Source organism: Ovis canadensis, chromosome 1, assembly GCF_042477335.2.
Source record: "Ovis canadensis isolate MfBH-ARS-UI-01 breed Bighorn chromosome 1, ARS-UI_OviCan_v2, whole genome shotgun sequence".
Lineage (NCBI taxonomy): Eukaryota > Metazoa > Chordata > Mammalia > Artiodactyla > Bovidae > Ovis > Ovis canadensis.
In genome coordinates this window covers 194,502,842-194,519,806 of record NC_091245.1, presented here as the reverse complement: position 1 = coordinate 194,519,806, position 16,965 = coordinate 194,502,842, and the positions used below count along the sequence as shown (strand labels likewise).

Here is a 16,965-nt window from a genome sequence, read left to right as displayed (position 1 = left end):
TTCCAGAGATCTTTTCTGTTGAGTGAGAGCTAATTTCTAACTTAATTGCATGGTGGTCATAGAATTTACCTTGTGATTTGAATCTTCCTAAATTCACTGAAACTTTAAAAATGGCCAGAATGTGATATCCTGGCAAATGTTCCACACTCACTTAAATAGAATGAAATATTCTATAAACTGGTTAAGTTGGTTGATAGTTTTAGCAATTTTCTGTCTACTTGTTCTATCAATTATCGTGAGCAGTGTACTGGAATCAATCTGCAACTGTTAACTGTATTTGTCTATTTCTTCTTGAGATTCTTTATTCACTTCATGTAATTTGAAGCTCTGCTATTAAGTCCATAAACGTTTAGTTCTGTTAAACCATTTTGATGAATATATCCTATTATTATTATAAAATAACTTATTCCTCAGTCTTTAACTATTTAGAGAAATATTTCTTGGTCTCAAGTCTACTTCATCTGACATTAACATAGCCAGTCCAGTTTTCTTTTCACTGTTAGCATACTTTAAACAATTATTTATTTTAACCTATTTTGTGACTTTATATTTTTAAAGTGGATTTCTTATAGGTTGCGTATATACTTAGGTCTGCTTTAGCAAGCTGTTATTCTTTGCCTTCTAAATGAAGTGTCTAGATCAGTTCAGTTCAGTCGCTCAGTCGTGTCCGACTCTCTGCGACCCCATGAATTGCAGCACGCCAGGCCAGATCAGTTGCATTTAATACGACTGCTACAGCTGGGTTTAAACCCATCATCCTTTTGTTTTCTAATAGTCTCTGTGTTTTCACTTCCTTCTTTTTTTGAATTAACTATATATTTTTTATAATTAGCTTTTGTCTGCTTTGCTTTTTTAAGCTATAATTTTCTATATACCAAAAAGTTTTCCTACTTAAATTGTACAGTTTACGGGGTTTTAGTAGATTTACAGAACTGTGCAACCACCACCGCAACATAGCTTTGGAACACCTTCATCATCCCCAAGAAAAACCTGTGTGCGTTAGTAATCACTTCCAGTTGCTCCCTTTGCCTCTGTCCCAGTTCTAAACAGCCACTAATCTATTCCTTATCTCCAAAGATTTGCCTATTCTGGCTGTTTCTCATACAACATTCGTCTTTTGCAAATGACTCTTTTCACTTTACCTTTTGAGGTTCATTCATGTGAAAGCATGTATCAGTGTGCTTCATTTCTTAAAAATTCAATTATTTTAAAAATTTAGATAAAAAACATTCACCATTTCCAATGATTTTCATTTCTTTATGCAGATGCACATTTCCATCTGGCATCGTTTTCCTTCTGCCTGAAGGATTTAGGTTTAACATTTCTCACAGGGTAGGTATGCTAATGATAAATTCCTTCAGCTTTTATACATTTAAAAGTTTTCTTTCCCCTTATGTTTTAGAAGGTATTTCTACAGGATACACAATTCTAAGCTGACAATTTTTTTTTCTTTCAGTACTTTTTAGATGTTGCTCCTCATCTTCTGGCTGCATTGTTGCTTACATAAAGTCTGTTGTAATTTCTTCCTCTATGTGTCTCTTCTGACAATTTTTTTTTTTTAATTTATAACAACAAGCATTTTTAAAAAACTCCTACTTTTCTAGAGCAGTTTCAGGTTCACAGACAATTGAGCCTAAGGTCTGGACATTTCTAAGATTTTCTACTACTGAATTTAAACAATGATCACGTGCCTCTGTGTAGTTTTCATCGTATTTCCTGTGTTCATTTAGAATTCACTGAACTTCTTGAATCTGTGGGTTTATAGTTTCCATTAAATTTGGGGGGTGGGGAATCAGCCATTTTTTAAAGTTTTTTGAAAATAATTGTTACTGGAGGACAGCTGATTCACAGTGTTGTGTCAGCTTCAGGTGTACACCACAGTGAATCTCCGCTCCTTGTTCAGATTCTCTGCACATACAGGTCATTGCAGGGCACTTAGTAGAGTTTCCTGTGCTACACAATAGATCTTTAAGTTCTTGCTTTGTTGTTTTTTCTAATGTCTCCCCTTTCCCTCCTTTGGAGACTTATTAGTCTGCCTGAAACTGTCCCATTCGCTTTTGTTTCCGTCTCTTTTCTCTAAATTTTGTTTTGGATGGTTTCTGTTGCTATGGTTTTCAAATACACTAATCTTATTCTATGATATCTAGTCTACTGTTAGTTTTGTCCAGTGTATTTTCCAACTCTAAAATTTTGATTTGTTCTTTTTTCTCTCTCCCTTTGCTTCTTAATAAGCTGAATCTTTCATTTGGGTTCTTCAACGTAATGGGATATAATTATTTAATACTTTAATGTCCACGTCTACTAATTCTATTATCTGTGTCATTTTAGGATTGATTTCAATTGATGGATTGCACTAATTATGGGTCTTTGCATGCCTGAAAAATGTCAACTAGGTACCAGACATTGACTTTTTTTCCTTGATAGGTGTAGGTATTTTTGTATTCCTATAAATATTTGTGCACTTTGTTCTGGGACACAGATAGGTGATTCTTAGCTATCTACACATATTGGAGAGAGTTTAGAAACAATGGATCCTTTTAGATATTATTTTAGTCAGTGAGCTGATTCTACCTAGAAACAGTATTTTTCAGATCTAGGAAATGTTTTCTATTATTTGGTTATTTTCTTCTGTCATTATTAGTTAGATCAGTGCATTTTGGTCTAATCTTATAACTGTTATCTTTTCTCTCCTATTTTCCATCTTTGAACTTTTAACTGGGAAATTTTTCTTGACTATCTTCTAAGCCTTTGCCTATTGCCCTCTTTTATGTTGGTAATCCTAACTGCTGATATTCTAAGAATTACTTCTCATTGTTCTCTGACCACTTTTTATCTGAGAATACTTTTCCCATTTCACAGATGCACTTTCTCTCTTTGAAGATCATATAGTTTATGTGTGTGTCTAGGCTTGGTTTTTTCCCTGGCTGTTTCTTCTACATTCCTATTTTATCCCGTTGTTTTGGACTCTTATGTTACGGGTTTTTTATAGCTTTAAAAACTGTCCTCTCCTAAGCAAAACACAGGGGCAGAAGGAACCTCCTGAGGCCTAAGGAAAAGGAGATAAAGATATGGACCCATCATGACTCATTAGATGTCAGAGAGAATTGGGTTAAGATAGTTACTGATCCTTTGCACAAAAAGTATTTAAAAAGTTAACTGGGAGATAAGCAAGCATTTTCATTAAAGATGGGTGCAGAGTATCCAAATATTTTCCCCAGGACATTCTGTTTATCCAGAGAAAAACCTTTCAGTCTCTGTCTGAGGGCTTTGACTCAAAGTACAAGTGCTCTAAAAGCAGGGCAGAAGAGGAGTTCAGTATGTTACCTTTCTTGAATCTGCTTTTTTCATTCTATACCTCTTTCTGACTCCTCTGACAAGAATAAGGAGCCTCTCAGATTTAATTCTCCTCAAATAAATATATATATCATTTTGTTTTCTGTTCTCCCAGAGGATGGAGTTCATGACTGTGGAATAAAGAAGGGGCCCTGAGAGCCTTCAAAACAGCCTATATGTTGGTTGGTCAAAAAGTTCCTTTGGTTTTTTTAAGTAAAAATAAAAGACACGTTTTTCACTTTCACCAAGGACTTTATTGAACAGTGTATTCAAAAAATTCACTAGTTAGTTCTGCTACTTTCTGCTATTTTTCTGGTAACTTCATAATTTCATCTTCCCAAAACTTTTCATCTTTTTGAGCAAAGAACTGACCCAGGTACCTTTACAATCTTCCAGGGAATTGAAAATCTTTTCAATTAAGAGAATTTTGCAAAGATAGAAAATGGGACATCTGAGGGTGCAATGAGTGGTTGAATACAGAGGATGAAACAGAACTTCCTAGCCAAGCTTCAACAAATATGCTCATCAAAGAAACATGGGATTTTGTGTTACCCAGACGGGAGATTATGCATTTTCTGTTGACTAACTCTGGACACTTTTCATCAAGTGCTGCTTTCAATTGGTCTAATTGGGAGCAGTATTTGTTGGATTTAGTAATTTGGTTTTCCAGAAGGAACTCATAATAGAGGACTCCCTTCTAATCCCACCATATACACAACATCACCTTCTTTGAATGAAGACCAACCTCTGGTGTGGCTGGTGGTGGTTCATTTTGCTTGTGGCTGGTGGTGGTTCATTTTGCTTGCCCTACAATCTTCCATTTCACACTCTCGTACAATACCCATTTTCACAATTTGTTTTAAAAATGAAATGCTTTTATTATGTTTAAGTAGAGAATTGCATGCAGAAATATGGTCAAGAAGGTTCGTTTCACTTAACTTATGTGGAACCCAAACATCAAAGCAAGTAATATAGCCACACTGGTGCAAATGATTTTCAGCACTTGATTTGGATATTTTGAATATGTTGGCTATCTCTCACAAGATGCAATGTTAACTGTTCTCAATTAATGTCTCAATTTGATCACTAAAAACTACAACTGGTCTATAGGACCATGGATGATCGTCCAGGAAGAAATCTCCAGGATGAAGCTTCCCAAACCACTTTTGACACGTTTGATGAGTCACAGCACCTTCTCCATATACTACACAAATCTAATTTTTGCATTTCCGTTGCATTTTTGCCTTTCTTTATATAATAAAGCATAACATGCCAAAAATGTTGCCTCTTTCTTCCATTTTCAATATTAAAATGGCTACATAAAAATTCACCAATTTTGATAAGGTTTAAAAATTTTTTTAATAATTTATTTATTTACTTGTTTATTTTTGGCTGAACTAGGTCTTTGTTGCTGTGTGCAAGCTTCTCTTGTCGGGGAGCACAGGCTCTAGGCGTGCAGACTTCAGTAGTTGTGGCTCGCAGGCTCTAGAGCACTGGCTTAGTAGCTGTGGCACACGGGCTTAGTTGCCCTGAGGCATGTGAGATCTTCCTGGACCAGGGATGGAACCCGTGTTCCCTGCATTGGCGGGGAAACTCTTAACCACTGGACTACCAGACAAGCCCTTGAAAAGTTTTTTTAAATGCATGCTGATATGACAGCTGTCATAATACAAGCTAACAAAACTGTTTCAAATGAAGTTAGAGATCACTAAGCACCAGTAAAGCCACTGTACAGAAAAAAACAAACTAATCCAATAGATATCAGCCAACCCAACAGATAATCAACTAATTCTCCCCTTTTCACCCTATGTATTACACAAACCCTCACTCCCCCCGCCCCACACTACTGTGTACCTCCAAATCCTGAGCCTCTGAGATTTTTACAAAGGAAACTGGCTCACTTCTTATAAACATTCCCTTCCGCAAATGCTTAGGATTAATGCCTTCCTCTGTTCTGCTTAGTCAGTTAGTGCTTCTCCACTTCACTCTTCCAAATATGTATTAAATCTCTTGTATACTACGGTCTCCTCTCTCATTCTCTTTGCCCTTGTGACAGAAAAAATAATTCTTTTTTTTTTTTTACTATCATTTTAGTCGTGTCTGGGGAGGGACAGTAAATAGATGCATGTGGTCAATCTGCCATGTTTTACCAGAAGATTCTCCTAATAGACTATAGCAGAAGGACAGGGCATATTGGTTGTGAAAAGGACCAGAGGGAAATGCAACTGTTAAGTCTAATATAAATTATACTACCTTTACTGAAATGCACAGTTACATCGCTCATAAACATCATTCATTTCTACTAGGCAGTGAATAATCTCAGGTCATGCTCTCCACTTTTTCAATTATGTCCTTTGACTTCTAACCTGGCATCCTGCATACAGGAGGAAATTATTTATTAATCAACTGTAAATCAAGAGTTGACTTTTAAATTATTATTATTTATTTTGGCTACTCTGGGTCTCTGCTGCAGCGCACAGGCTTATTTATGGTGTGAGGGATCTCAGTTCTCTGACCAGGGATTGAGCCCAGGCCTCCTCTATTGGGAGTGTGGAGTCTTATCCACTGGACCACCAAAGAAGTCCCAACAGCTGACTTTTTATATGGCTGAGAACTGTTGACAGAAAAACATATAATTTCTTGCACTTTATAAAAATATTTGTTTCTTCTTTTTAAAAATTCTGCTCAGCATTCCACTTCTGATGTGTATATAGTTGAGAAAAATGCTATTTTCTTATATGATCCTGATTACAGATGTCCAAGGTAGGCATTTATTCAAGCCACATCAGCCCTAGTATCCCATACACTTCCAGCCAATTAGATTGGTTCAGGGGTGAATTCCTAAACTGAGTCAGACTTAGCACCTTTAAAATATTTTTCAACTTGGGAATGCTGAAAAATTTAGAGACAATTAATATAAAGTTTCTTATATATTAATATTAGGAGTACAGACTAATGAGTTTCAGGAAAGGAGTGAGAATGATTAAGCAGAACTTAAAAGCACAATACCGTAAACATCTATATTTAATTGGTTTTAATATAACACATACACACAAACACTCCCTGTATGTTAGTAGTCCTAATAGGAGAAAAAAAGAATATTAAAAAGTTATCTATAACAAAAAGATACTGAAGCATGTTTCAAATCAAACAATATGCTGGAAGGTTATTTCTGTGTAAACAGAATCACTGTTTTATAACTCTGGAATCCAAGATCTAAAGGACCAACAACAAGAAAATCCACAATCATCTATCTACAGGACATCCACTCAGCAACTGGGTCACTTGATGGGAAGCAATGGACCAGGGAAAGAAACTTCTTTTAATGAAACTGCACAACTTACTGGAGTGTACTGGAGAAAAAGAGATTCTCGGAGCTATTTTTCAACTTCACGAGACAGTAAAACAAGCAGGCGGGCAGCAGCCTCCACCTAAGAGGTGGGAAGCCCGAGTGATGTGCTGCACAGAACGATCCTAAGTATGCCGCTACCACATCCTAGGAGGCAACACCTTACAGGCTACATTTGAGCTAGAGTCTAAAACTAAAACATCCTCCCTTTCTTTAAAAGGAAGACTTTTCTGTTTAACAGAATCAGTGATTACCCCTTTGCTCTTTTGATCCAGAACATCTTCAAATTGGCGACCTAACTTGTACCATCAAGTAGAAGGGTATTCTCCAGGAAACAGGCAGAGGCGTATGGACTACTATTACTAATCTCAGAATTACATTTTTAGACCAGAAAGAGTATTTACAGTTCTAAGCCTCTCATCTTCAAAATCAACTAGAGGTGAAAGTGCATACAGGTTGAAAAATTAGGCATGAAAATTACTTTAGTTTATAAACACACATGCCACTCAACACTAGCTAACTGAATAGAGTTTTTAAAGATAAGCAAAGACGATGGCTCATTGCCATTTTCATTATCAAAACTACTCGACTTGTTAAGCCCATTTCTCACCTGGACTACTGCAAAATCCTCCTAACTAGTCTCCAACTTCAGTGTTAGACCTCCAACAAAATCTATTTTCTAGACACTACTAGTCTTGCCTATGTAAGACAGAAATGTGACCAGGTCTTTCTCCTGTTTAAACTTCTGTAATGGTTCCCCAGGAAACAGGGTAAAATGTGAGCTCTGTAGCATGGAATACAAGGCCCTTTATGACCTGCTCCCTGCTTACCTCTTTAGCCTCTTCTGCTATCTGAGTTTCCAACATACATTATGCTATTATTTTCTCTGCTTTCAAATCACATTTGGCTGTATTCAGCTCCACAAATGTGCTGTGATCTCCTCTGTACCTGGGCCACTGAAACGCTTTTCTAAGCATAAGACACAGTTTTTAATTACCCAAATTCTCCTATTTTCACTTACTCATCCTTCAGTCATCAGCTGTAACATCACTTCTTCAGGAAGCCTTCCCAGAAATGACATTTTATTCTATCCCGATTATCACTTTCCACAGTTTGTAATTATATGTTGTAGTTTTTTATGAGTGCCATCACAGGACACCATCTGCCTTGCTTATCAACGAGTCTCTGATAACTCACAGAGTGCATAAGATACATAATTAGCAGGAATGTGAAAAAAAGATTCATTCAGTCAAGTTGTTATATAAAATGGATAATTTCTAATTTTCTTAATTTTTGCAGTGACATTGATTAAAACCAATAATGAAGATACTTTAAAGTCTTTTTAAAATAAAAATATTAGCTGTCTGTTTAGTAAGGACAATAAGGGATGTAAATTTGAGTAAATAACATTAATATCTCTAGATCAGGCTTTATATTAGAGCTGGCAAAGATCTTAAGGTCACTGTAATTTTTAAAAATAAAAACAGTTTTTTCCCCTTGTATCCTTCTGTTTCAATATGATAGACCAAGCATATATTGTAGCTCTCCCCTCCCACACATTTTGTTCATCATGGAACAAAATCTGCAAGGAATGCCCAAAGATGAAAAGCAATTATCATAAAACTAGAGAGAGAAACAGCAGTTTAGGTTGCAGGCAGGAGAATGCAACTGCAGATAGATTTCTGTATTCACACAAGCATGAAAATGCATACACATCCACATTCCTAACCCTCAATCCAATCCCTCAAGGCCCTGCCAGAGGTGTTAGCTTCCTGGGAGGCTGAATTGGAAAGGGAGAAGAGCCCCAAGAGTAGGAGGAATCAAAGCGCACACTACCCTCGAACATTTCATCTTTTTTTCTCAGTCTAACTGAAAATTACGCACTCCTAAATATCTCCCTGTAAATGGGCTATACCAGGGACTCTAGATGTTCTACTCTCAACTACAAAGTTGAAAGCAATTCTCACCAACTTGCTTTATAAATTCAAGGCAATTCTAATCCAAGCATCAACAGGTTTTGTTTTTATTTTTTAAAGTACATGATAAGCAAAGTGTAAAATTTATACAGAAGAGTCAAAAGATCCTGAAGCACCGCCTGGTACCAGATTTGCTCTATAAGGTATTAAGCATTATAAACTGAAGCGATTAAGGCAATACAGTATTAACGTAGGTACAGACAAATGAGTCAATTCAATAAACAGAAGAAAACACAGAAACAGATTCTGGCATGGAAAGCTGACAGATAATGGCTAATACTGCAGGTCAGTACGGAAATGATAAAAATTTCAGTGAATGATCTGGGACACTGGGTTAGAAACAAAAAAGTGAAGATAGATTTCCCTTTACAAGTACACAAAAATCACATCCAGACAGTTTAAAGGGTTAAGTTGTAAAACTTTTAGAAAAACCTAAGAAAATATCACTTCTAGTATGGCAAAAATTTCTTAAAACACAAAGTTAAAAAATGAATTGATCAATTTAACTACACCAAAATTAATAATTTATATTCATAAGATACCACTGAAAGGGTGAAAAGGCAGTTTGCAACCTGGAAAACTATATTTAATAACAAATAGTTGATGAAAGGTTAGTATATAGACTATAATGAATGTTTAAGAGAAACAACAGAAATCTGGACTAAAAGGTATGTCACAGAAAACACAAATGAATATATGAAAGTAAATTAACATATGAAAGACAATTTCCCAAGTCATCAGGGAAATCCAGATTTAAACCACAATGAGATACCACTGCACACCTCCCAAACTGGCAAAAATTAAATCCCATAATACAAGAATCTGCAAGGATGTTCAACAATGGAACATGTGTGTTCTGCGAGTGAGAAAGAACATTTAAAAAAAAACAACCAAAACTTTAGAAAGTAATCTGTTTAACATAATTAAGTCAAACACAGGAACACAAACCCTTTAACCCAGCAATTTTACTGCTAAGTATTGAATACATACCTCAGAACCACCTTTAAATCTTTGGCCAGGACCCACACCAATATATTTTACATCCTGACTCAATGAACACACAACTGAAAAGTCTCATGCAACTTTTGCAGTAACTCCATTTATACTCCATTTCACTTAGTGTCATTCACTATATGTATTTCATAACCCACTACTGCAGTGGTTTTTAACATTAGATGCGCATTAAAATCATCTGAGGTATTAAAAAAGTTGAAAGCAAAACCAAAACTGATGTCCAGGTAAGCTCGTGAAGACTGCTTCAACTGGTTTTTGATGAAATGCTCTGTTGCATTTATGTAAATGCATATTCAGTTTGCTCACAAGCCTTACCACGCTACCACTTACCCAAAATGCTGGACTGTCCACACTTTCATTCTGTACTCTTCCTTTCCCCTTTCCAAGGCTGTCCCCAAGTACCTTCTAACCTATTGTGAAGCATTCTCCTATCCCAATTTTGTATTCTGCTCTCCACAGGCAAGTAATTTCCACCCTTTGAGCAATTTCTTCTGGTACTAACCTCCATACATTTTTTTTCTAACTTCTTTAATTATAAATACTATGTTTACAGTGCCATTTTTAGGTTTTCTTACTGACATACTACCATGGAAGATTTAGTGCTCTCCAACACATCCACTTTTTCTGCCTCTTCTCATGCTTCCTTTTTGGTTCATTTCCCAATTTCCTCCTTTAAATTTCACTTCACTCAGCTTTCACTTCACTTCACTAAGCATGTACATATTCAATTCTCAAACATGCCAAATGCACATGCCACCACTTCTGCTAAATCATTTTAAAAACATACCTCCACAAGTCTTTTCAGTTACAAAGACCCATGAAATCTTAAAAATAAGAGGAAATTTAGAGATATACATTAAAATGAACAGTTTTTCAACTGTTCAACGATTATATCCTGCCTGCATATCTAAATTCTCTAAGACTTGATTCCGTATTAACTATGTCACCTCATTCAAATTTTCACTGCTTATGTATTTTCAACTCAAATTAAATGTATTTATTATTATATACAAAGCACTGCTTTACCTCTCCATGTAAACTTACACATACAAGTGGGAAAATATCTTTACGTACACTTTATTAGCTGTCAGTGTCATACTGCCATGCTTAGTCTAATAATCTCTAGCCTTTACTCTAAAATCCATTACCAGTTCATAATCCCCTGCATGCATGCTAAGTCACTTCAGTCGTGTCCAACTCTGTGCAACCCCATAGACTGCAGCCTGCCAAGCTCCTCTGTCCATGGGATCCTCCAGGCAAGAATACCAGAGTAGGTTTCTGTGCCCTTGTCCAGGGGATCTTCATGACCCAAGGATCAAACCCATGTCTCTTATGTCTCCTGCATTGGCAGGTGGGTTCTTTACCACCTGGGAAGCCACCCTTTACCACCTAGCATTACCTGGGAAGCCCCCCTCTCCAAATTCTAAACTCCATAAAGCTCTGAAAACCATAAGTTATTTTCTTAGTTTGACACCGAAACAAATTTACTGAATTCAACTTATGTAGACAATTTACAGTCTTTATCCCATTTTGCATGACTAGACCAGTGGTTCTCAACTAGAGCCAACTTTGCCCCATAGGGGAATCTGCCAATGTCTGGAGAATTTTTCAGTTTTTACTACTGGGTAGGAGGTGCTACTTCTAACATCTAACACATAAAAGCTAGGAATGGTGCTTAACATTCTACAGTGCACCAGGCAGACCTCTGCCACAGAGCATTATTTTGCTCCCAAATGTCAACCTTACTGAGGAAGAGAAACACTGGACTAAATTCTTGTTTATGGAAGATACATTAGTATGTTGATTACTGAGTGCTGCCCCAAAAGAATCTGAGGGTGTTACAGAATACATGATAAAAAGACATTATCAGTGCTACTGAAAAGTCAGAAAAACTCTTAATTCCAAACCAAAGCTACCTCCTGAGATTGGAGACAGGAGACTGTAGACTCTATACTTCCATTCTTCTATTAAGTCTTTCTCAAATATGATTTGCATTAAAGCTGGGAAGCCATGAACTGTGGTCCAAGTCTTAGAAAATGAAGGAGAGGAGAACAGAAATTCACTGGACCTAACAAGCAGGATGAGCAACAACTTTCGTTTTATTCTTTTCTGTTACAGTTTGAAATAAGCTAGTCTGTCTTTCTTTTTTGAATGCACAGCACAGCTTGCAGAATCTCAGTTCCCCAGCCAGGTGAACTTGGCCCTCAGCAGGGAGAGTGCACAGTCCTAACCACTGGACCTCCAGGGAAGTCCCAAACTAGCCTTCCTAATAGTGACCACTTACTACCATCAACTGTATGTTTATCATTTGCACCATAAAAGATATCAGCTTATTATACTTAATTAAAAAACATCAAAACCAAAACACAGTAACTGAGACTCTTGAAACCACAGTAGCTATTTACCTTTCTCTGTGCTTGAAAATATAGAGATGATTTTATTCCTGGGCTTTTTTTCCTCTGGAACGGAAGGCAAAGGTTTCAAACTGTGATTGGCTGATAAAGGGTCTTTGCCTCCAGTGCTAAAAATAGTACTGCTCATTCGCACCGGGGGCGCCGGAGGCTTGTCTTCCAGTTCTCCGTTATCAGACATGATTCAGAATTATGATATGGCCTGAAACAGACAGGCAAAAAATACAGTTAACAACAAGGTAAAAACTAGTATGCACAAATACAAGTCAGTAATAATCCCCTCTTCAATTTCAAATTTAAAAAAGTTATCCATTTAAAGTTGTAAAACAAGAAATGAAATTGGCTACAATCAGGCAATCTCCCCTAACAAAGTTGGTAAATGGGGAACTAAGAGAATCTGTGAAAAGTCATATCCTGTTAAAAAGAGGACCAAGATAATTTTTAGAAAGCATGATGACACTGACATATCAGAGAATATTAACTGAATAGTAAGAGTTAAGTATTCCAATGAACAGACAGATAACACAGAGTCTTAAAAAAAAAAAATTCCAAGAAGACTATGTCCTGACCAGGCAATAATAGGATATATGTCTCTGACAGGTTCACTTCCAGAGCAGACAGACTGCTTGCTATTAATTAATAAATAGCAACCAATAGCCTCCAAATCCGATTCATGTTCACTAGCCTTGTGATTACAATTTAACCCCCATACAAACTTTGGTAAAGCACCAGAACATGCCACTGGTACAGTATGTGGTTTCTCTGAAAATCTGAACATCTAACTACATACATTAGGCCTCTGCAAGTCAGGAAACACTGACAAAAGTAAATCCAGAGTCTGGCCAAACCCTAAGGTTCAGTCATCCTCTGATGCCCTGTCCAGGCTGTCCAGTTACTCTCCTTATCCACATGGCTAACAAAGTGGAAATGTCAACTTTGTTTACATATACACATCTCTTTTATGTCTTTTAAAAAAAGTAGATTACACACACTTAAAATCAGCATAAAAGAGAAGAGATTCCTAACCTATGAGTTCTGATACCAAACTGTATAGCTAGGAAATAACACAATATCCTCCTAAACAAGATTTTAACTGGCAGTTAGATCCTAATTTGAAAATAATACAACTTGATACATGTAAGCCAACAAAACTTTGTATATGTACAATGAAAAGAATGCAACTGGTTTTAGATAAAATTAAAAATAATTTAAATTTTTTTTATTTAGTCTAAAATGCTAGTATGTGAAGAAAAGTAGATATAATTTGAGAAGAATTGAGGGATGAAGAATTATACCTAATTCCACTCCAAATTTTATAGCTTTTATTTTCCTTGATAGGAGTAGGTTAAACCACTACTGTATAATTTATATGTCATATAACAGTTATTTTTCAGCCTACAAAACAGAAAGAAGGTAAAGGGGAAAATAAACACTTCTGGAGGTAACCAGCTGGGGAAAAGAGAAAGACTGTCTGAAGTGAAATTCAGCTACTGGTGATCAAAGAAATGAGGGTGCTTGCTATCTAGGAAGGCAGTGTAGATAACATACAGTCAGATGATTCTTCCAAACCAAACTAGTCACATCCTGTGGATTATTTGATGAATTGATAAACCAAGACAGATGTTCAGCTTTGATGTGACCAAACATTAAGACAAAATAGATTAATCCTACAGAAGCTCATTTTTTTTGCCTTTTTATACAAAAAAGGCAGAGTGTTGAAGAATTGATGTTTTCAAACTACGGTGCTGGAAAAGACTCTTAAGAATCCCTTGGAAAGCAAGGAGATCAAACTAGCCAATCTTTCTTTTTCTTTTTATTTATTTTAACTGGAGGCTAATTACTTTACAATATTGTAGTGGCTTTTGCCATACATTGACATGCATCAGCCACGGGCACACATGTGTTCCCCATCCAGAACAGCCCTCCCAACTCCCTCCCCATCCCATGCCCCAGGGTCACCCCAGTGCACTATCCCTGAGCACCCTGTCTCATGCACCGAACCTGGACTGGTGATCCACTTCACATATGATAATATACACGTTTCAATGCCACCCTCTCAAATCATCCCATCCTCGTCTTCTCCCACAGAGTCCAAAAGACTGTTCTTAACATCCCTGTCTCTTTTGCTGTCTTGCATATAGGGGCGTCATTATCATCTTTCTAAATTCCATATATATGCATTAGTATACTGCATTGGTCAAACCAGCCAATCTTAAAGGAAATCAACCCCAAATATTCATTGGAAGGACTGATGCTGAAGCTGATGCTCCAATACTTTGGCCACCTGATGCAAACAGGTGACTGATTGGAAAAGACCCTGATGTTGGGAAAGATTGAGGGCAGGAGAAGGGGACTACAGAGGATGAGATGGCTGGATGGCATCACCGACTCAATGCACATGAACTTGGGCAAACTCCAGGAAATGGTGAGGGACAGGGAAGCCTGGCGTGCTGTGGTCGACGGGGTCGTGAAAAATCGGACATAACTTGGCGAATGAACAACAACAAGCTCGCTTTTATCTTAATCACTAGTTACAATATGGAAACTGCACAATGAGATTTTGATTACACTGTGAATTGCTCCTACTTACACAAGTTAAATTTAAAACCCAGGATAATATAACAAAACTCCAAAATCCAGTTGCATGCATTTATAGAAGAAAATGCACCAAAACATTAACAGTGGCCATCTGTGATTAAGAAGTAGTTTTCAAATTTGATTATAATCATCATAGCTGTGGTTTAAAAAGGATCAATATAAAACTGAGCACAATAATTACTAACTGTAAACTGACTACAACTTCTATCCTTAAGACTGGCTCATAAATGGAACATGACTAAAAACTGACAGTGCGCCTTCAGCTGCATGCTGTCTGGTATTACGGTTATGAGCGTAAGTGTGGAATCAGATTGCTTTGGTTGGAATCCTAGTTCTACCATTTACTTAAGTGTGTGACCTTAGGTCTAAGCTGTGCTTCAGAGTTTCTTGGAGAAATGGCTGGTTCTAGACCTAGACAGGGAAAATATTATACAAGATGAGTCTACTGTATCTTACACGTCAAAAGATAAGGAAGTACTTATAAACGATGAGGGCATGTCAAAAGGGCATAAGAAAGGGTTCCCAGAATACTAGGATACTGGAATGTTTGGTGCAGTAAAATCAATAAACTAATATCAGATTATAATCCAAAGTATAAAATCAATATACATCATTCATATAGACACAAAAACCTGAATACATAAATAAAATGGGGGAGGGGCAAATTTTCCTTACAAAAGAATTCCAAGTAACATATATATAGATACATTCCCTTCTAGGAGTTAGAACTTAACCTCCTGCTCCACCTGAGTGTAGGCTAGACTTGGTGACTCATTTCCAAAGAACAGAGTGTGGAAAGAAGAAAATAACACAGTGGAAAAATCTGGCATTAACCATGGGACCAAGGTTAAGATTACCAGTGATAAGTCACAAGGATATCACTCATCTTCTGAGCTAATGTGATGGGGAGCACAATTCACCTCTGGTATTCTTCCCCAAACCCGTAACTTCAGTCTAATCATGGGGGAAAAAAATCAGATAAACCCAAATTAAGAAATACACTACAAAATTCCTAATCAATACTTCTCAAAACTGTCAAGGACATGAAAAACAGACAGAGAAATTGTCCTAGAACAGAGGAATCTAAGGAGACACAACACTGTGGTATCCTGGAATTCAAAAAAAAAAAAAAAAAAAAGGCGAAAAAACTGAAGTTCAAGTAAAATCTAGAATTTACTTAAAATGTATCAGTGTTGGCATATTTGCTTTGAAATAGATTTTACATCTATGCAACATTAGTATCAAAGGAAGATGAGTGATAGTTTTACAGGAAATTTACTATCTTTGTAATCTCTCTGTAAATACAGAATTATTCTAGAATAAGAACTCTATTAAAAAAGGAATAAATAAGTTCCTCAAAAAGTCAAATATAGACTAACCTACCATATGACCTAGCAATTCCACTTTTATGCCTGAGAGAACTGAAAACATATGTCTGCACAAAAATGTGCACGTGAATGTTCACAGCAGCATTAATTGTAAAACCCAAAAGTGGAAAGAAAAACAAAATATTAACAGATGAACAGAAAGACAAAACGTATCCTACCTATATCACAAACAAAGGAATACTGTTTGGCCACAAAAAAGAATCAAGTAGTGACACATGCCGTGTGCGCTGTGCTTAGTCATTCAGTCGTATCCAACTCTTTGTAACCCCATGGACTGCAGCCCACCAGGCTCCTCTGTCCATGGGGATCCTCCAAGCAAGAATACTGGAGTGGGTTGCCATGCCCTCCTCCAAGGGATCTTCCCAACCTAGGGATCAAAACTAGGTCTCCCACATTGCAGGTGGATTCTTTACCATCTGAGCCACGAGGGAAGCCCAAGAATACTGGAGTGGATGGCCTATCCCTTCTCCAAGGGATCTTCCTGACCCAGGAATCAAACCAGGGTCTCCTGCATTGCAAGTGGATTCTTTACCAGCTGAGCTACCAGGGAAACCGATAAATGCTACAACATGAAATAAACCTTGAAAACATAAATGAAAAAAGCCAGACACAAAAAGATCATAAATCATATGATTCCATTTATACGAAATGTTCAGAACAGGGAAATCCACAGAGGTAGAGAGTATATTGGTGGATGCTAGGGTGTGAGGGGAATGGGATGTGATTTTGTGGGAAATGAAAATATTCTGGGATCAGACATTAGTAATGGTCACACAACTTTATGAATATGTTAAAACCACTGAATTGCACACTTTAAAGATACATTTAAATGTACATTTAAAGATACATTTAAATGGTACATTTCAGATATGTGAATTATATCTCAATTTTAAAAA

General features: G+C 36.8%; 1 protein-coding gene across 1 annotated transcript in view; it reads right to left on the bottom strand.

Annotated features, from left to right (window-relative positions):
* PAK2 (p21 (RAC1) activated kinase 2) overlaps window positions 1-16,965 on the bottom strand; it is an 83,031-nt gene that overhangs the window by 28,968 nt on the left and 37,098 nt on the right. Inside the window, exon 2 of the mRNA XM_069556870.1 lies at window positions 12,078-12,285. Within this exon, the coding sequence (XP_069412971.1) occupies window positions 12,078-12,264 (187 nt within the window). The 5' untranslated portion in view covers window positions 12,265-12,285. The remainder of the gene's footprint in view (window positions 1-12,077; window positions 12,286-16,965) is intronic.